This window comes from Lampris incognitus, chromosome 14, assembly GCF_029633865.1.
Source record: "Lampris incognitus isolate fLamInc1 chromosome 14, fLamInc1.hap2, whole genome shotgun sequence".
In the NCBI taxonomy this organism is placed as follows: Eukaryota; Metazoa; Chordata; class Actinopteri; order Lampriformes; family Lampridae; genus Lampris; species Lampris incognitus.
In genome coordinates, this window is record NC_079224.1 from 16,627,259 (window position 1) to 16,648,678 (window position 21,420).

Sequence of the window (21,420 nt, forward strand, 5' to 3'; positions counted from 1 at the left end):
CCGTTTCATACAGAGTGGCCGGACTCAGAAGGGTGTCGGGATCAGTGTCTCCTACGAAGACATGTTGATTTTCTTGACTTTATTAATTTCCTGAAGAAAACGGAATCATATGAATTGGATTGATGAATAGATACACCGGCAAAGTGACACACTTGTGGGTAATATGTGTGTAAAAACCCACATTTCTATCAAAGAGGTATAAATCACAAATGTTACACTGTGAACTACATTGCATTGATTTTGATATGATTTGGGATTTCGTTTCAGGACATGCAGCACAAAATATTAAAATTCATCTTTTCATCATCTGTGGATATTTCATACAGGCAACTCACCTCCAGGAGAGCAGCTTTTAACTGCTCATAGGCATCCTCCAAATTATCATTGACAATAACAACATCAAATAACCCAGGTTCTTTACCTGGAAGGAGAGGCAAATCAGTTAATACATTTTTCAGGTGTCATTAAGTCAATTAACAGTGTCCATCCATCCATTATCCAAGCCGCTTATCCCGATCGGGGCCACGGAATGCTGGAGCCTATCCCAGCAGTCACTGGGCGGCAGGCGGGAGACACCCTGGACAGGCCACCAGTCCATCACAGGGCCGACACATTCACACCTTGGGACAATTTAGTACGGCCGGTTCACCTGACTTGCATGTCTTTGGACTGTGGGAGGAAATTGAGGAAACCCACGCAGACACGGGGAGAAGGTGCAAACTCCACACAGAGGACGACCTGGGATGACCCCCAAGGTTGGACAACCCCAGGTTTCAAACCCAGGACCTTCTTGCTGTGAGGTGACAGCGCTAACCACTGCGCCACCGTGTCGCTCAGTTAACAGTTTTTCCCTTATACTCAGCAGAAGGACTTACTTATCTCCATGTCCACCTGAGCTGCATGTAAACGCTTCAGGAGGCTCTCCTCTGACTCCGTTTTCCTGTCCCTTAAACGTTTTTCCTGATGAAGAAACAGAAAAGGATTCCAATATGAGACAAGTGTCTAGTAATAACCTTTAAACAGATAAATAGACTGTATGAACACACAACACCCTGCAAAGCCTGAAAGAAAATAAATTCTTCCTTGGACTTCACACAGAAATAGAGACGGAGAGCTTTCTGTCCTCACCAGAACGTTCATGGATGGAGGCTGGATGGAGATGTAGATTGGACTGAGGTCCGTCCTTTTGATGTTCTTCACACCTTGCATGTCAATGTCCAGGATACAGATGAGGTTCTTGGCCTGGACATCTTGCACAGCAGCTTTACTGGTTCCATACATGTTCCCTGAAAACTCGGCGTTCTCAATAAAATCTCCTTTGTCAATCCCGGTTTGCATAACCTCCCTTGTAACGTAATGATAATCTGAGACGGAAAAGAAAAGCAAAAATACAATTATTGGGCATGGAAGTTAATGGCTTGAAACCAGTAGCGGATTTAGGTATGGATGGCATCTTGCCAGGGGCAGCACAGAGCGGCCACACAAAAAAATTCGGAATGGTGACATTTGTGCGATCAGTTTCGCCACCACTGCCAGTGCAGCCATATAGGCAAACTAGGCAGTTGGCAAGGGTGGGAAATGTGGGCCACCTATTCATGAGCAAAATAGAGGAGTAACCAATAGCAATACCTGCAGGCGCACTAGGCTACACATTCAGTAAGCACAATGAATTGCTGAGTTATGTGTCAATCATACTGCACCTGCAGCCGCCTCCCTCCCCCGCCTCCAGCTCTCATGAGACAATGGTAGCCTAGCCTACTGACACCAATTTCGACTGTCTTTGAGAAAGAAAAAAAAAAAAGGCCCGCCGTGTACACTTCTGAAAGGTAAGCTTTATTTGGTCTCAAGTCGTCGTTTAGTAGCTGATGATATGTGCTTGCACACATTTGATGTGCGTGTGTTTGACACACTCGAGAAAGTGGTGTATAGGAGAGATTTGCATTGGTGTATTATATTTAGTTTGAGGAGCTGAAATTGGATTATTTGGAAAATAGCTTTATGTGCTGCCATGACAGCTGTCAAGAATTGGGAACCAGGGAGTTACTATGCAGACCTGATTGGTTGGTGCGTTGTGTCAACAATCTGCAAAATACCCACATATTGCATCATGCAAATTCAATATGCCCACAATATGTGGGCATTTGTCAGATATGGATCTGCAAAATGCCCACATATTGCATCATGCATATTGTTGACACTTTGAGCATGCTAGCGTTGCACTAGACCATTTGTGTTATGTGTATGGCATATTGGCCTTGGTGTGTTGTTGCTGGTATGGTACGTTGCAATAGAGAAGGCGGCGTAATTGTTTTTCACCTAGAGTGGTAGAAGTACATGTGCTGGTCCTGTTCACGACCATGACCCTACTTGAGCTGGTGATATTTATACACAAAAGGGAGCTCTCAGAAATTTACCCAAATTTGTGGACTGCTCCCAGAATTTGTCTTAGTCTTCTACTGACTGTAGCTGAAGAAGAGATGAATTTTTCAAAGCTGAAGCTCATCAAATCCTACCTGAGGTCCAGGAACAGGATCGCCTTAGTGGCCTTGCTGGCCTCATTGTTAACCATGCAATTGCTGGGCAGATTTCTTATGATGATGTAATTGATGACTTTGCATCAAGGAAGGCAACAAAGGTCAGGGTTTAGATCGCAGTTGTGCAATTTAGTTTGTGTGTTTCTTGTTTGAGGTGCAATAGTGTAACAATCAGGTTCTCTTCTTCATGTGTTATTCTATTTGTGTATTTGTTTGATATAGGATTTGTGCAATTTAGTTTTATTTGTGTGTTTTTTGTTAGCAATAGGGTAATAGTGTAATAATTTCATTCTCTTATTTGTATTTATTACTACAGTTTGTTTTTGTCTTTGTTATTTCTTTTTGATATTTGAGTCTTATATTTCTATATTCATATAGTTTTAAATGTTATGACTATTTATTTGTCTTTTTCCAAATTTCTGAATAAAAGTTAGTTAGCACAGTTAGTGCTTCTTTTTTGGGGGGGGGGGGGCTTGCCCAGGGAGCCATACAAGCTAGAACCACCACACTGCTTGAAACTAAGAAATGTTATTGGAGGTTGAATGAAATAAACAATTGATCATTTAAAAAAAAAAAAAAACATACCTCTGCCATTCTCTTCACCTGGTCGAGGATTTCTAGTTGTATCTGGGAGGTGACAACACATTCATCTTAAAATCCTTAAGGCATCACATTTGTAATGTATGTGTTTTTCTACATCTACTAAAAAACTGCCCTGATGTAATCATGATCTTAAATGTTTGACCACAGAGTATTTCGCCTGTCAGTCAGCAACATCACCACTTCACAGAATGCTAAATGTACTGTATGAGTCTACTATGGCATACATACGGGAGACACTGAAGCCGAAGACACCGTCGTATTCCTTCATGAGCTTCTTCAGCAGCGTGCTCTTTCCCGCCCCTGACGGGCCGCTGAACACCACGGGTCTGGGTCCAGCCATTGCTTCAAAAAGAGACCAGGAGAGACACTTAGATCAGCTGAGAAATTATGATGGCAGAAATTACCACTACGCAGGAGAAATCCACTGGAACCATGAAAGGTGTGGGCTGGGTTCAGACATATTTTGGAAAGAATGAGTCATCTTTAACATGCCCAAAAAGCATCTCTAGCACAAATGGAAGAGAGCGGCAAGGCTAATTCCCAACATCATAAAACCCGTGGACCAGGCTTTCTTTTGGGCTTCATTAAAAGACAATGTCTTCTTCTTCCTCTTCAAAGGCTGATAACTGCTGAGCACACACTATCAACAGGGGAAAAAAAGCATCTCCCATGACGGCAAAAGCAACTGATTATGAAGAGCTCTGGTCACCATGGTGCTGCATAGAACCACTACTCGCCGATGAAGAGACCTACTCCGCATCTGATGACAGGACAAAACCATGGCGTTCAGGAAAAAAAAGCAATGAAGATAACATATCCAGGCTGGGCTATACTGACAAAATCAAATATCAAGCTCATCCTGAATGTATACCACAAGCAAATGTTGAGAAATTATCATTAGTTATGTAGAGATGATGACCAAGCAGGTAGAGACATTCATTGTTTATTTCACTAAGCTAAAACAGTTGAGTATTCAAGTTCAGAAAATTGCATCACTTTATTGCAATGCAACCTTTAAGTTATATCAGGATATTACGATAACCACATTCCCGGACAATATCTAATTTCACAACACAATATCGATAATAGACCTATGTTAATACATTGCCCCAGCTCTATAATATATATTTCAAGAGAAGTCGAGTTGAAGTCAAAATAACATTTACAAGTATTAAAAGCATATCGTCTTACACGCAAACGGTAATGTGAAAAACAGCGCGTGTCTCAAAGCCACCTTAATCAGTTACCACATTTAGACAACCGGGCTAGAATCCAACACTGAGCGCCGTGCAACCAGCTGGAAGCTGACCTTTTCAACTATTAACCGAAGTGCAAGTCTGGTGAGGAAGTCGTGGCAAATGCAGTCTCTGCTCGTCTCTCTCCTTACCTTCCCTTGGTGGGGATGTATGCGGGAGTGCAGGGCAAAGCTCAGATGCACAGGGTATTATTCAAGTGAATGTAAATGACTGCCTGTGTGTACGCAGGCTGTATTGTTGTGGTGTGATGCAGGAAGGAGGGAGGGAGGGGGGAGGGAGGAGGTAGAGAGGCTTAAATTCTGCAAAGTAAACCTCAGATACGGCAATGGAAACTGGTTAAAGACACCAGTTCAACCTTCAGGTCCCTGACTCATAAAGCGGTAGGATTAGCGTCACTTGTGCAAAATTACAGAGGAGAATTATTTTAGGGAAACCCATCGAGAATATTCCAAGACACTATACAAAAAGGCTGCAGCTTGGCTAGATATGACGCATACTGTAACGGAACAACAAAACGGGCCTAAATTTGTGTCATCATGGGTTGATATTCAAGTCTCTACTTACATCAAAGTCGGGTATTTAGAGGATTTCGATAAAAGTCCAAAAATACGGCGACCCGTATGGATGAGATGACACGCTCGATTCAAAATCTAATAATCAAGCAAAAAACAACAGTTCTACATTTTTTTTGCTTTATCCAAGGTTTAAAGTTAAAAACAAAAACGGATTCGTACAAGCAAACCCTCAACCTTTTATTAGCTTACATACAAAAATAACCCAGTGGTATTATAACCCTTCCCTGTCTCCAAGCAATATAAATGCACTGAGGTTGCGTTTGCAGGTGCAAGTGACAGTCATTCTCTGTTGCTTCTCTGTCTGCATGCTTACACTAAACAGACTAGCTTGTCAGCACATATAGCTGATAGATTTATTAGTAGTATTACCTTGATAACAAAAAAAAATTATTATTATGAAAGAACAGGGAATTTTTTGTTTTTTTTTTCCTAACATCTGTCATAGTCAAATGCTCTTGCACATATACACTCACCGGCCACTTTATTTGGCACACCTGTCCAACTGCTCGTTAACGCAAATTTCTAATCAGCCAATCACATGGCAGCAACTCAATGAATTTAGGCATGTAGACATGGTCAAGACGATCTGCTGCAGTTCAAACCGAGCATCAGAATGGGGAAGAAAGGTGATTTAAGTGACTTTGAATGTGGCATGGTTGTTGGTGCCAGACGGGCTGGTCTGAGTATTTCAGAAACTGCTGATCTACTGGGATTTTCACGCACAACCATCTCTAGGGTTTACAGAGAATGGTCCGAAAAAGAGAAAATATCCAGTGAGCGGCAGTTCTGTGGGCGAAAATGCCTTGTTGATGCCAGAGGTCAGAGGAGAATGGCCAGACTGGTTCAAGCTGACAGAAAGGCAACAGTAACTCAAATAACCACTCATTACAACCGAGGTATGCAGAAGAGCATCTCTGAACGCACAACACGTCGAACCTTGAGGCAGATGGGCTACAGCAGCAGAAGACCACACCGGGTGCCACTCCTGTCAGCTAAGAACAGGAAACTGAGGCTACAATTCGCACAGGCTCACCAAAATTGGACAATAGAAGATTGGAAAAACGTTGCCTGGTCTGATGAGTCTCGATTTCTGCTGCGACGTTCGGATGGTAGGGTCAGAATTTGGCGTCAACAACATGAAAGCATGGATCCATCCTGCCTTGTATCAACGGTTTAGGCTGGTGGTGGTGGTGTAATGGTGTGGGGGATATTTTCTTGGCACACTTTGGGCCCCTTAGTACCAATTGAGCATCGTGTCAACGCCACAGCCTACCTGAGTATTGTTGCTGACCATTTCCATCCCTTTATGACCACAGTGTTCCCATCTTCTGATGGCTACTTCCAGCAGGATAACGCGCCATGTCATAAAGCTCGAATCATCTCAGACTGGTTTCTTGAACATGACAATGAGTTCACTGTACTCAAATGGCCTCCACAGTCACCAGATCTCAATCCAATAGAGCACCTTTGCGATGTGGTGGACCGGGAGATTCGCATCATGGATGTGCAGCCGACAAATCTGCAGCAACTGCGTGATGCTATCATGTCAATATGGACCAAACTCTCTGAGGAATGTTTCCAGTACCTTGTTGAATCTATGCCACGAAGGATTAAGGCAGTTCTGAAGGCAAAAGGGGGTCCAACCCGGTACTAGCAAGGTGTACCTAATAAAGTGGCCAGTGAGTGTATGTATCGTGTGATATACGCTATAAGGGAAAACGCAGGGGCTAGGTGACCTCGGGGAAGTTCTGGAGGAAGGTACATGGGTGTTGGTTATGTTGCCTGACGGGGATTCATTAAAACCGACAAAAGCTAAATAAAACCTCCATCGCAATCTGGTGTCAGAAGTAAACGACAAGAGTTGTGGCTAAATTGAACCCCCCCCCCCGACGATTTTTTTCCTTCGATTCCTTCCACCATCCTGCGACCCTAACTGGGATAAGCGGTTTGGATCATGGATGGATGGATGAACCACACAGGGGAAAAGGGAAAAGATAGCCTGTTTCTGAAAACAAGAGGAGGCTAGTAATCTTAGCAATGCCATTAGTGACTTTTTGCTTGTCACTCCAGAATGCCATCAGACTGGACTGAAACTGAAACACCAACAATGTGCTATTAGTTACTTGAATGAAGGTATTTGACAAATGTGAATGGCACTTGCACCCATGCTCATGCAGCGTTTCTGGTTTGTAAAGGAAGTGTCTGTACTCGCGGTGCATGTATATCTATGTACAACATTAAAACCCTCCGCGTAGCCTCAACAACACAGAAACTGGAGCCATACGCCGATAGCAGGATCCAACGCACATCAGAGAATGTGACCTTTCTTTTTGTCAAAGGCCGCTTAAAGGGCCAATTTGCATGGGGGAATGAAAACTTCCTCCAGTTTGTCGATCCAATATGAGATTATCTTGGTAGCCGCACACGCACACGCACGTCTTCATGATTCTAGTTTTGACCGTTGAGGTGGTCAGGCAAAGTTGTGTAGTTTGATCGGATTTTAAAATATGTCATGTGCATTGTCGCCGACTTGCCACAAGACGGCGATAATGACCCTAAATCATTATCGCTCATTGCCGCCGTCTTGTGGCAAGACGGCAACAATGTTTTGTGTGTGTGTGTGTGTGTGTGTGTGTGTGTGTGTGTGAGAGAGAGAGAGAGAGAGAATTAATTAATTGTAAAGCGCTCTGAGTGGCTGTTGCAGCTAGAAAAGCGCTATGAAAAATGCAATTTGTGAGATTCAGAACCTCCACTAAGCCAGACAAAGAAGATGGCGCCGTGCAGGTGAGCAGCCTGATATACGCTATGATATACTACTCTATTGCAAATCACTAAAATTATGGAAAAGAAAATCGCAAAGAAATTAATTAATATTATTGATGCCTTACACACTTACAGAAGAGACCCCTTAGGTTATTTTTGTTTTTGTTTTGTTTACTTCTTATTTTGCTTAGGTTGTAATTGTGTTTGCACTGTGTGCTCAGTTCTATACATGATGTATCATTTTGGAAAAAAAATAAAATTCTAAAAAAACAAGAAAAAAAAACCCGCTATGGAGAGCGAGTCAGAGAACATCTACCAATCGTTTGCATTTATCGATGAGGGACATAAAAATTACTTTGACAGGGTGCTTGGAAAGTCCGATGAGTACTTTGTGCCGAGAAGGAATGTAATATACTGTCTGTGAATGCTCTCATTCATCCAGGTCATGGTTATCCAAAGGAGTTGAATCAAGTGCAACTAGTATCAAATACCAAGTCCAGTTGCACTTGATTCAACTCCTTTGGATAATGTAATATACTGTAACGTGCATGGATAAGTAGACCCGTTAGCCAGGTCGGACCCTTTGGTCGAGCGGTTAGCGATGCATCCCGCGGTGCGGAAGATACGTGTTCGCGTCCCGGCTACCCCCCTCCTTCGGGAAGCGCGTCCGCGTGTATCCCACTTCTGACACCAATGCAGCGAATTCGGGGGGCAACCACAGGAACCGCCGCAGCCGGGACGCGAACCTGCATCTCCCGCACCGCGGCAGACATCGCTAACCGCTCGACTAAAGGGATCCCACTTCTGACACCAATGTAGCGAATTCAGGGGGCAGTCCGGGAACCACCACAGCCGGGACACGAACCTGTATCTCCCGCACCGCGGGCGACAACGTTAAACAGTCGACTGAAGGGTCCGACTCATTAGCCAAGGGCCAACGTGTCTACTTATCCATGCCCGTTACAATATGAACGTGCATGTTTCCATCAGCGCGTGCAAAGACCGGAGTTCAGCGCGAGTAGAGAAGAGAATATCTGCGACCGAACTGTTGTTGGAATACTCGACAAAGATGTCTCACGGAAGTTGCTAGCGCTGACCATAGAGACAGACGGTGAGGCAGTCTGAAGAGGTTGCTTTGCAAGTCAGCATGCAAGGAGAGGCAACTGATACACGAAGTCACTCACAAGCTCAGCAAATACACCAAACACCACGGCAAGCCAAAAGGGGTAAATAATGGACAAAGTGTGGGAAACCACAGCACAGTAAAGATGAAAATTGCCCGGTTAGAAAATCCAAATGCAATACGTACAACAGGGTTGGACATTGGAGTAGAGTGTGTAGGAACGGGAAAACGGTGAGTGAGGTTACAGAGCAAACAGAGCAGCTACAGTCATACTTTCTTGGGGCTGTGAGTAAAGCAGATGGGTCATCAGAACAATGGGCCATTGTTGCTCCACACCACTTGAATTCAAAACTGACGCAGGAGCTGATTTTAACATCATCCGTGAGGAGACCTACCACTCACTCATCCCCAAAAGACCACTGGAGCCTGCAGATATTCCACTGGATAGCCCAGGCAGCAAGCTGCAGTGCATACGACAGATCCAGAGCGCTGTGTCCTACAAAGGAAATACTCACCCACTCACAGCATGTCATCCGCAGGCGCACTGTAAACAACTTACTCAGCAGGCCGCTGTCTGTAAAGATGAATCTGGTGACGAGAGTGGAAGAAACGGTCTGCAACAGAGGACAGCTACAGGCATATGGTGAGCATGGGACATTTAAGACTGAACCTGTGAGAATACAGCTGAAAGACAATGCTCAGCCATACGCCGTACACACAGCACAGCACGTACCTCTCCCTATGCTGAAAAAGGTAAAGGAGGAGCTCTTAAGGATGGAGAGAAATGGCATCATCGAGAGGGTGACACAGTCCACCAACTGGTGTGCACCCATGGTGTCAGTCTTGAAGAATGCACCGGTAAAGCCCACATCTGCGTTGATGTCAAGAGGCTGAATGAGGCCGTGAAGCAAGAACAGTACATCCTGCCTACTACTAATGAGATTACAACAAAACTAAGCGGGGCCACAGTCTTTTCTTCACTTGACGCCGCCAGTGGGTTCTTCCAGATACCACTGCATCCAGATAACTGTAAGCTCACGACTTCATTATGCCGTCTGGCAGATTCAACTTCAAGCGGCTACCGTTCAGAATTATGAGTGCACCCAAAATCTTCCAGAGGAAGATGATGGGAGACCCTGCAAGGACTGGAGGGCGTTGAGGTCTTCATGAATGACATTCTTGTCTATGGGGCCACAGAGGAGGAGCATGACAGTCGCCTGGAGAAGGTAATGCAGCACACAGAGACGGCTGGTTTGAAACTCAACTGTGAGAAGTGCTCCATCAGGCAGAGTCCGCTGCGGTTCCTCGGGCATCTCATTGACCGATCTGGAATCCGGTCTGACCCTGACAAAGTGTAAGCTATTTGGCAGCTGTCACCACCAGCAGACCTGCACGAGTTGAAAAGGATACTGGGAATGGTGAATTATCTCAGAAGATACATCCCCAACCTCTCAACAGTAGGACAGCCACTGTATGAGTTCCCGAAAAACAAGAATGCATGGACATGGAGCCACACACAACAAACAGCCTTTGAACACATCAAGGAGCTGTTGATAACTGCACCAGTACTCACATACTACGATGTGAACAAGCCCACTGCTGTGTCGGCAGATGCAAGTAGTTATGGATTGGGGGGTGTACTCCTTCAACTCCATGGGGAGCAGTGGAAACCTGTGGCATATTGCTCCAGACGCCTCACAGAAGCAGAAACACGCTATGCCCAGATAGAAAAGGAATGTCTGGCTGGTGTGTGGGCATGCGAGAAGTTTGACAGATACCTCAATGGACTGGAGCAGTTTAAGCTTATAACTGACCACAAGCTGCTAGTGCCTCTCATTAACAGTTGCAGCCTGGACAGTGTACCTTTACGATATCAGCGTCTTCTCATGAGGCTCATGAAATTTAATCTAGTATCAGAGTATGCTCCAAGGAAAACTCTGATCATCGAAGACACCATGTCACACAGTCTATTGGCTAGCATTTACACAGAGACTGACACACAGTGAGGTGGCATGCTATGTGGCTAGTGTAGTGGGGGGGATCCCTGCATCTACAAGCAAAATGGATGCTGTCTGCCATGAAGCTCATAAAGACTGGCTGGCCTGAACACTTAACCAGTGTGCCTATGGATGTGAGAGTACATCCAAGCAAAATCAGAGCTATCGGAATACAATGGCCTTGTCCTCAGAAGAAGCAGGATCATCGTGCAAAGGTCAATGAGCGGTGAGCTCCTTCGGAAAATTCACGAAGGGCACCCGGGCCTAGTTAAATGTAGGGAGAGAGCGTGTTCATCTGTGTGGTGGCCCAGACTCTCTGGAAATAAACAAGCTTGTGACGTCATGCCAGGTGTACCATGAACTGAGAAGAACACAACAAAAGGAACCTCTCATCTCTACACCACTTCCGGAGTGACCCTGGAAGATAATTGCAATTGACCTCTGAGCACAAACGCCACAGCTACCTGGTAATCTCAGATTATTACTCCAGGTTTATAGAGATAACACAGCTGCCCTCAACAACGAGTGCACAATTTATCCAAAACTTGACAACAGTCTTTGCCAGGTTTGGCATTCCAGATGAGGTAGTGAGTGATAATGGACCCCAGTTTTCAAGTGCGGAGTTCCAGGAGCTCGCGAGGCAGCTCAGCTTCAAGCACTGCACATCCAGCCTTCACCACCCACAGGGCAATGGGCATGCAGAGAGAGCCATTCAGACGGCAAAGAAAAGTCTCATGCAAGAAGATCCTGAGACGGCTCTAATAAGCTATAGGTCCACTCCCTGCTCCACCACAGGCTACAGTCCAGCTGAGCTGTTGATGGGGAGGAAAATCAGAACCACACTCCCCACTTTGGAGAAAAATCTACCAAAATGGCCCAGCAGAACAGCTGTGAAAGAAAAGGATGGGAGGGAAAAGGCTAAATGGGGCTCACTACTTCAACCACTGTCATGGAGCCAGGCTTACCTGCACTGTGACCAGGAGATGTTGTATTCTCAATGTTGGACCATGAAAAGTCATGGTCTTTGCCAGCGGTGATCTCAAGTGACAACACCACCCTGAGATCCTTCATCATCAGGACACAACAAGGAGCAGAGCTGAGGTGGGAACCGCCATCACGTGCAACCAGGCCCGGTTCCTCAGCCCATCCCAGCAGCGCCCGGTGAGAGCACAGGGACAGGCACCCACTCTGGCACAGCCACCATGTTAGAGACTGTTCCAGTCAGTGTGGCTACACCCACTACCCCTCTACCCGGTCAGACTGTGACCAGATCTGAACAGGTGTGCAAGCCAGTCGATAGGTTTGACCTGTAGTCAAGTGCAATCATGTGGCCTTTTTGGGGTGGGAAGGACAGAAGGGTACTTAAAAAAAAAAGGGGTGGGGGAACAAAAGGAAAGTTGTATTAACACTGATGTCGATAATCTTTATTTGTGTTTATGAAACTGTAACCCTTGTCGATAATGTTTATTTGTGTTTATGAAACTGTAACCCTTGGTTGAGTAAGAACAAGACCAGTATATGTTGAAAAGTCTCAATTTGAGTTAATATTGTTTGATTCATGATATGTGCTGTTAAAATAGCCATTTCTGTTAAAGTGTTAATTTGATGTTATAGAAATAACACAAAAGAGGGGGAGATGTCATATACAGTGGTCAAATGCTCTTGTGCATATACTGTGTGATATACGCTATACAGGAAAACGTAGGGGCTGGGTGACCTCGGGGAAGTTCCGGGGGAAGGTACATGGGTGTTGGTGTGTTGCCTGATGGTGATTCATTAAAAGCGACAAAAGCTATCAGATTGCAGAACCAGTTACTAAAACTAGGGATTCAACATCTTGCTCAATGCAATTTTAAATAATGTTAATATATCTTTATGATGGGTGGCATGGTGGCGCAGTGGTTAGCGCAGTCACTTCACAGCAAGAAGGTCCTGGGTTCGGGCCCCGGGGTAGTCCAACCTTGGGGGGGGGTCATCCCGGGTCGTCCTGTGTGGAGTTTGCATGTTCTCCCCGTGTCTGCGTGGGGGTTCCTCCGGATGCTCCGGTTTCCTCCCACAGTCCAAAGTAGGGATGTGAACGTGTACTAGAATCTGTACATGTCTACACGGTGCAGTGTTTCCCGTTTAAACGTGTACACGTTTCAGGATTTCTGTGAATTTTGAAAGTATGTCGGTGCTATACCGCTAGAGGTCGCTGTAGCTTTATTATTCCATAGAGTCACCGCTGTTAAGGTCGCCGATGTCGTATGACACAAGTAGGCTACACCATCGACAAAAGATCGAATATCTCTGGATGAGTATGCGTTAGAAACTTGCTGTTTTGTTTTTGTTGTTGTTTGTTTTGTTTGGGAGTTTACCGCTTCCGCGAAGCCCTTCGGTGCGATTAGATCCCGCTGAGAAGCTTTCTAATCCAACCTCGAACTTCAGTGGCTTTGTAGGCTATAATAAATCCGTAATGATATATATGTCTTTTGTGTTGTTATTTATCCATTCGTGTTGAAAATAGTCCTTGTTGATAGTGACAACCTCTGCTGTGCTTTAGGCTATACAATAATGTGACATTATTCATATTCTGACAGACATTTGATTAGCTATGCATTAAATGGTAAGCATTTTGGTGGTGATGGGCTTCCTAGAGGGCATAGAGTAACCTGGCTCAAGGTGCTCCACTAGCCTCTTAAACCCCACATCTTCGACGATGGACAAGGGCTGCATGTCGAGGGCAGCAACCATTTCCACCATGAAGTCGGTTATCGTTTCACCCCGCGCCTTGTCACAGCACCTCGCCAAAGCTAGCATCGTCCGTTGTCCTGTTGTCCGTAACTTTTCACTCGGGTGTTTTAGTCTGATGTGGTTGACCATGGACCCGGTACTCCCGTTGTGAGCCAGCTCTGTCTGGCAAATGCTGCATTTTACTTCATTTCCTTCTCCATTCTTTTCACACACAAAACCTCCCACATGGGGCTTCGCAGATTTTTACTAGCCGCCGTCCCATGCTTCAATCGCGCTCGCACTTGTCACGCAGCAAAGAATGATGACGTTATCACGCATTATATTGTAACAGGTTATTTTCTTGCCCGGTGCGGGATTCGTTACGAGGTGTACTGCACCACAGGGCGACATCACTAACCGCTCGGCTAAAGGGTCAGACCCGTTAGCTTGGGGCTAACGTGTCTTATTAGTAGTTTACGGTCGTCACCCTCCCCGGAAGCGCGCCCTCGCGCTTTGTTATTCCCGCGCTCCGAAGAGACTTCTGAGGATCTGCACACTTCCGGATCCCACCGCTGCCACCAATGTAACCGGTTATTTTTGCCCGGTGCGGGATTCTTTACGGGGTGTACTGCACCACAAGGCGACATCACTAACCGCTCGGCTAAAGGGTCAGACCCGTTAGCTAGGGGCTAACGTGTCTTATTAGTAGTTTACAATATTAAAAAAAAACCTTTACGTTTATCGGTTAGGGATTTTTATTAAACGGTTATGGTTTCATTTCCGTGTAAACGTGTACACGTGTACACTGACACACCCCTAGTCCAAAGACATTTAGGCCAGGTGAATCAGCCATGCTAAGTTGCCCCTTGGTGTGTGTGATGGCCTGGTGGTCTGTCCAGGCCAGGGTGTCTCCCCGCCTGCCACCCAGTGACTGCTGGGATAGGCTCCAGCATCCCCGCGACCCTGAAAGCAGGATAAGTGGTTCGGATAATGGATGATGGGTGGATATCTTTATGTCAGTGTGCTGTCAGCTTCAGCTGTACGAAATTCAATGAGTCCATATAAGACTTAACTTCTCATCCTTGAGAGAGGACTGTGCCAGTGCCACGGGAAAATGTGAGTTTAGGACAGAGACGGGTTCACACTAATTGGAATCAGGACTTTGACTCAAGCATCATGTGATTGATCCCCACCTGACTTTGTTCATGTGAAATCTGTTAGGGCTTCATTTGATTCATTGCAGTCAGAAACACTCTGGTCATTGTTCAGAGGTTGGCTACTCCTACATAAATAAGGAAAGGGTGATTCACCCGAGAATGAACACATATGGTTAAACTGAAATATTTTTATTCTGTTCTGCTGTTTGCTTGAAAGTTCAGTTTGTTTGCAATCCTCGTTTAGTCTGACGGTTTCATGATAGTTAGAGCTCAAGCCAGTTAAGTTCAAACCCACTCTTAGTGCAAAGTAAACGACTATAAGCTTCTTGCAATCTTGTGATTGTTCCTTTCTGTCTTATTTATTATAGGGACTATGATTATTTGTGAAATAAGATAGCAAGCCCTAATATATTAGCAACGTACTTTGACTTCCAAATCAGGACAACAATCAGGACAGCTGGATAACAATAATAAGAATAGTTAAAACAGTACATGTTTGTACCACAATGTACTAAATCATTGTGGACACACGAAGTATGAAAAGCACAGCAAGCTTCCCTTAAAACGTATCAATAAGAGGCTGGTTTGTCTGGGAATTCGGATGCTGGGGTTACATGTATTATAATAATAATAATAATAAGTGGAAACACGTGTGCGACCAAAAACAACTAAAGTCTCCCTACCTGACAAGAGCCTGGAAAAATATCTCATGTACATCAGCGGTTACTTCAATCCACGATTTATTTGGTCCCGTCTCCGAGTGGTCTTCTCCCCGTCTCAACTCACTGTGCCTAAACCACCGCGATGTGACCATCACCACGATGTGATCATCGCCACTCTAAGACGTCATCAGCGCGACCGCGCGCATCCACACGGAGAAGCAGACCCAATCAAATCAATTATCAAATTAATGATGAAGTGAAATGAATTAAGAAATAAAAGGAAACGAAAACAATATGTCACTTAGCAGACAGGTGCCTACAACTTCTCTGTAAACAACAATCTGCGCGCAATGACGTTCTTATGAAGGCTTAACGGCGTCAGCAAGCTTTTCGGGGCATATAAAGGGCGATAACGCATTAAGACACAAAACTAATGTCAAGCCTACCTTCTTACTCGAGTGTCTCACTGTTTGTTTTTCAGAGAGTATCGAAATACAAAAACTAATCCGCTACCTCTTATCTTCCTCCTGCTTTCAACCTCTATTCACGTTACTGCCACCTACCGGTCCGGGGTGTCTATCGACACTGAGGGGAGGCGTCATCGGCACGACACGCGGCTAGGCGACAGGAAAGACCCCGGATGAGTGCGTGACCGACAGGCCCGCACAAAGTGCTGTCGCCGCGCTAGCTAGTTAGCTCCTGCCTCGTTAAACCTACCCGAGTTTGGTTAATGTAAAATAAAATTATGTTTGGTTCGTCGAGATCGGGAGGAGTCAGAGGGGGGCAAGACCAGTTCAACTGGGATGACGTGAAAGTCGACAAACACAGGGAAAATTATCTCGGTAAGTCGAATTAAAGTTGTGCCTACCTTGTTGTAGTGCTTAGCATGTTAACACCATTCTGAACAACATTCCGTTAGCGGGTAACTAGGTGGACGGGTCCCATGTGTCGCACGGTGCACGTTGTTACATAAGCGGTCCTGTATGGCGTTTTTTCATACCTTTTTCCTTGGTGCACAAGTCCCTCATAACGTTGCCTTTTGTCCAGCTGCTAAGGTGGTCCAGTTCTCCACTCTGGCGTGACTGAGGAGAACTCCCACTCTGGGCAAGCGGTTAGCAGCGTGAACGAAACGCACACTCCCAGCATTATGTCCACAAACGCTACCTCCCTGTCATGTCCAAATGCCAAAATCTTACGTAGCACTAGTTCTCCTGTCATCCACAGTCATGGCATCCGTGGCTGTGATTCAAAAGCAGGGTATACAAACAATTTGTCTAATGGATGGTAAAATAGAAAACCCTACTTCCAGTACCCGGTGTGAAAGAAAACTCGAGCCTTAATTCGGGTTATATTTGTGGTTAAATGAATCATATTTTATGCATAACTTGTATGGGAAAAAAATGAACATACACTACTGCAAGTCACATTAAGTTCTCTCTGCTCAGGTGGTCTCAACAGAAGGTTGTATATTTCACTACAAGGAGAATGGTACATGGAATTTCCTACAGTTTTGCAGTCACAACAGTTTTCAAGGACAAGCGCCTGAAAATAGTCCAGAATGCTTTGTACATACTGGTTCTGACACAGTGACCATGTCATCTGCAATAGACTTGAAGTCACCCCATCTTAGTACAGAACCTATTCTAATTTAACTTGACTCAGGATGGGGAAAGTTCAGTAGAACTTAAACACATATTGCTACACCAGTTAAACGTAGCTGATCAGATTATTAGGGCGGGGAATTGGCAGGTACCTCCCAGTTTGACATTACAATGGTATTTCAGTGCTGACACGCATGGTTTAATATTTCAAATATTACAATATTATCCATCCATCCATTATCCATTATCTGAACTGCTTATCCTGCTCTCAGGGTCGCAGGAGCCTATGCCAGCAGCCATTGGGTAGCAGGCAGGGAGACACCCTGGACAGGCTGCCAGGCCATCACACAGGACACACACACACACACACACACACACACACACACACACATACATTCATACCTAGGGACAATTTAGTGATGCCGATTCACCTGACCTACATGTCTTTGGACTGTGGGAGGAAACCCAAGCAGACACGGGGTGATGGGGAGAACATGCAAAGTCCACGCAGAGGACGACCCAGGACGACCCCCAAGGTTGGACGACCCCCCCCAAGGTTGGACTACCCCAGGGTTCGAACCCAGGACCTTCTTGCTGTGAGGCGACCGCTCTAACCACTGCACCACCATGCCGCCCATTACAATACTATATACACTCACCGGCCACTTTATTAGGCACACCCGTCCAACTGCTCGTTAACGCAAATTTCTAATCAGCCAATCACATGGCAGCAACTCAATGCATTTAGGCATGTAGACATGGTCAAGACGATCTGCTGCAGTTAAAACCGAGCATCAGAATGGGGAAGAAAGGTGATTTAAGTGACTTTGAACGTGGCATGGTTGTTGGTGCCAGACGGGCTGGTCTGAGTATTTCAGAAACTGCTGATCTACTGGGATTTTCACGCACAACCATCTCTGGGGTTTACAGAGAATGGTCCGAAAAAGAGAAAATATCCAGTGAGCGGCAGTTCTGTGGGCGAAAATGCCTTGTCGATGCCAGAGGTCAGAGGAGAATGGCCAGACTGGTTCGAGCTGATAGAAAGGCAACAGTAACTCAAATAACCACTCATTACAACCGAGGTATGCAGAAGAGCATCTCTGAACGCACAACACGTCGAACCTTGAGGCAGATGGGCTACAGCAGCAGAAGACCACACCGGGTGCCACTCCTGTCAGCTAAGAACAGGAAACTGAGGCTACAATTCGCACAGGCTCACCAAAATTGGACAATAGAAGATTGGAAAAACGTTGCCTGGTCTGATGAGTCTTGATTTCTGCTGCGACATTTGGATGGTAGGGTCAGAATTTGGCGTCAACAACATGAAAGCATGGATCCATCCTGCCTTGTATCAACGGTTCTGGCTGGTGGTGGTGGTGTAATGGTGTGGGGGATATTTTCTTGGCACACTTTGGGCCCCTTAGTACCAATTGAGCATCGTGTCAACGCCACAGCCTACCTGAGTATTGTTGCTGACCATGTCCATCCCTTTATGACCACAGTGTTCCCATCTTCTGATGGCTACTTCCAGCAGGATAACGCGCCATGTCATAAAGCTCGAATCATCTTCAGACTGGTTTCTTGAACATGACAATGAGTTCACTGTACTCAAATGGCCTCCACAGTCACCAGATCTCAATCCAATAGAGCACCTTTGGGATGTGGTGGACCGGGAGATTCACATCATGGATGTGCAGCCGACAAATCTGCAGCAACTGCGTGATGCTATCATGTCAATATGGGCCAAACTCTCTGAGGAATGTTTCCAGTACCTTGTTGAATCTATGCCACGAAGGATTAAGGCAGTTCTGAAGGCAAAAGGGGTCCAACTCGGTACTAGCAAGGTGTACCTAATAAAGTGGCCAGTGAGTGTATATTAAAATTAGGTATTATGTCTTTTCGGATCCATCCCTTCTTATCTTAAGCAAAATTTGAACACTGCAATAATCCAAAGAAAATGCACAACAAAATATTTATTTTAAGCCCCACATGTTACAAAACCTCAAAGGATAATTCTTTTCTTTTTTCTTTTTTTTTTTACAATCTGGATCTTATTTTGGAAACAGCTTTACAATGTGGTTGTACGGGGCAACAGAAAATGAGCGTCAGAGTTGCTTCAATAAGTCCAAAGTTATCCCAATTATCTAATTACATATTTTGAAGTTAAAGTTAATGTGCAAGTTAGAAGTTATTACCTGAGATGTCCAGTATTAGCAATAGTGGATTCCATTGCTTAGCTACTCCCTGGTTCAACTTACAGGAAAGATCAGCCTATACTTACCAAAGCTAGCAGTAACCATCGATAAATTACCTGGCCAGCACAACTGAGAAGTCATAGATAATAAGAAATCATGTACACGTTATGACCAAGGCACTAGGCTTATGTTGTTGAAAGAGCCGGTTTAAGTCTTGTGTGCAGTTGCCCCATAAGATGTCATTGTAAAGGGATGTCTAGTGGTGGTCCTGGGTCCAAAATTACCACAATAAAGCCAATGATCAAAATGATATCACAACCAATATCCACAATGGGTGGCGAAAACTACAAAAGTAAGACTCGGGTTGTAAAAAGTGGAATAATCCTTTGGATATTGTTTCCTGAGTGAACATTCAAATGATTCACATTAAAACATTCGGAGATGTAGAAGTCCTTACATCAAACCGCTTCACAACATCTGTTCATTGTGCTTCAATATTGCAGTTCGTAGGAAATGCTGCGATATTGAAATTGTTGCAGCCTGGTATCACAATTTTGCACTGAATAATTTTTTTCCTCCATCCATAGAGACTGTAATGTAATAATAAAGTCAATGTAAATGTGGTTGGCTGAAATGATTATGTAAGTAATGAGAGATAAAACAATAAAGGAAGCTAAAAAATGTACTTCCACACTTGCCAGCCCTAGCCTGCTGTTGCTTATGAATTGTGGGGAAGCACGAAATGATTATGTAAGTAATGAGAGATAAAACAATAAAGGAAGCTAAAAAATGTACTTCCACACTTGCCAGCCCTAGCCTGCTGTTGCTTATGAATTGTGGGGAAGCACTCAAACAAGCATTAATTCTGAGACTTAGTGGCAAGTAAAATAAAAGCAGAAATGGTATGAAAATATCAACAGGTAACTCTAGAAAAGAAGTGTACTCTAGTTTTTTTTTTGTCTCCAATTTGTTGATTTTCAAAATTTGAAATGGAATGTCCTCACAATAGTCTAATTTAAATTTTTTATATTGGATTATTGCTCTCATTTCACATACCCTCTTTCCCAACCCCAGACAATACTTCGTTTTATTTTGTATAATTTCAGGCAACTCTTTGATGGCACCAGTTGGGCGCTGGCAAAAGGGCAAAGACCTGACATGGTATGCTAAAGACAAAAAGGGAGCTAAAGCTTTGTCTAAAGAAGAGGAGCTTGCCGCTGTGAGGGCTGCAGAACAGGAAGCTTTGATGGCTGCACTGTAAGTTTCCTGAATAAACTAAATAAGAATTGATTAGGTTTATAAGACCATGTCAAATATATGACACCAGATACATTTTCCCTCTCATTCTAGTGGGCACAAAAATATAAAGAGACAGCCAACTGGCCTGACAAAAGAGGTATTTCACTTTTTCAATTTTGCATTCTCTCTTGGCACTTGTGATTTTGCCCACATGAAGAGTTTCCATGGACTGAGATTATCCCATTTTTATATCAGGACCTTGCAGATGTATACAGGAGGGAAGAGCCTGATGGTGAGGAGAAAAACGTGGACCGCATCTCAGGTCTGGGGAGCTCCAGGTGATTTTTTTTTTCTTCTCAAGAAATACAACATGCTGAATAAATCTGTTTGATTCAGAAGCATTTAGAATTTTCTTATCAATCGGTTTTGGGCAGTTGGTGGATTGATCTTGTTGGTGCATGTTATCAGAAGTTTTTCAGCTGTTCATGATGTCTTGTTGTATTTATGTAACAGGAGTCAGGTCTACTGAGAGGGGGCTGTTGTGAATCACCTTCCCTAGCCGCGCAGCTCTCATACGGGTTTATATCACTTAAAGAACACTAGTCTGTGGACAACTGATCCATTCAGTGGAGTGTTGCTTATAAAAGGTGTAATGTTAATTTGAAATGAGGAAAAAGGGAAATGGCTGATTGAATGTACTTTAAAAGCAACAATGCACTGATACCAGTACTGGTATTGGACGTTGGGCCAATTGACCAGGCTAAAATGGAGTATCGGTGTCAGAGGTTTTACCAAAGACTAAAATCCGATACCAGAAGCCCTGAATAACTTATCATAAATAAAAGCAAAATGGCCTTATTTACTGCAATTCACCTTTATTTAGGCGGCGCGGTGGCCCAGTGGCTAGCGCTGTTACCTCACAGCAAGAAGGTCCTGGGTTCGAACCCCAGGGCGTCCCAGGGCCTTTCTGTGTGGAGTTTGCATGTTCTTCCCGTGTCTGCAT

At 44.6% G+C, this 21,420-nt stretch overlaps 2 protein-coding genes across 3 annotated transcripts in view; one reads left to right on the forward strand and one right to left on the reverse strand.

Annotated features, from left to right (window-relative positions):
- On the reverse strand, positions 1-16,443 carry guk1a (guanylate kinase 1a). Of its 2 annotated transcripts, none has more exons than XM_056293979.1 (7): positions 16,383-16,443; positions 3,366-3,479; positions 3,120-3,161; positions 1,129-1,364; positions 876-960; positions 336-421; positions 1-90 (listed from the first exon to the last, which is right to left on the reverse strand). In XM_056293979.1, the coding sequence occupies exons 1-7, from the start codon at positions 16,408-16,410 to the stop codon at positions 52-54; spliced, it is 630 nt and encodes a 209-aa protein (XP_056149954.1). In that variant the 5' UTR covers positions 16,411-16,443; the 3' UTR covers positions 1-51. The 2 variants fall into 2 exon arrangements, with proteins under 2 accessions (XP_056149954.1, XP_056149955.1); XM_056293980.1 differs by lacking the exon at positions 16,383-16,443 and adding an exon at positions 11,817-11,849.
- Positions 16,049-21,420, forward strand: part of c14h1orf35 (chromosome 14 C1orf35 homolog) — a 21,330-nt gene continuing 15,958 nt past the window's right edge. The window contains exons 1-4 of the mRNA XM_056293978.1: positions 16,049-16,224; positions 20,285-20,435; positions 20,529-20,574; positions 20,673-20,755. Coding sequence (XP_056149953.1) covers positions 16,128-16,224; positions 20,285-20,435; positions 20,529-20,574; positions 20,673-20,755 — 377 coding nt within the window. The 5' untranslated portion in view covers positions 16,049-16,127. The remainder of the gene's footprint in view (positions 16,225-20,284; positions 20,436-20,528; positions 20,575-20,672; positions 20,756-21,420) is intronic.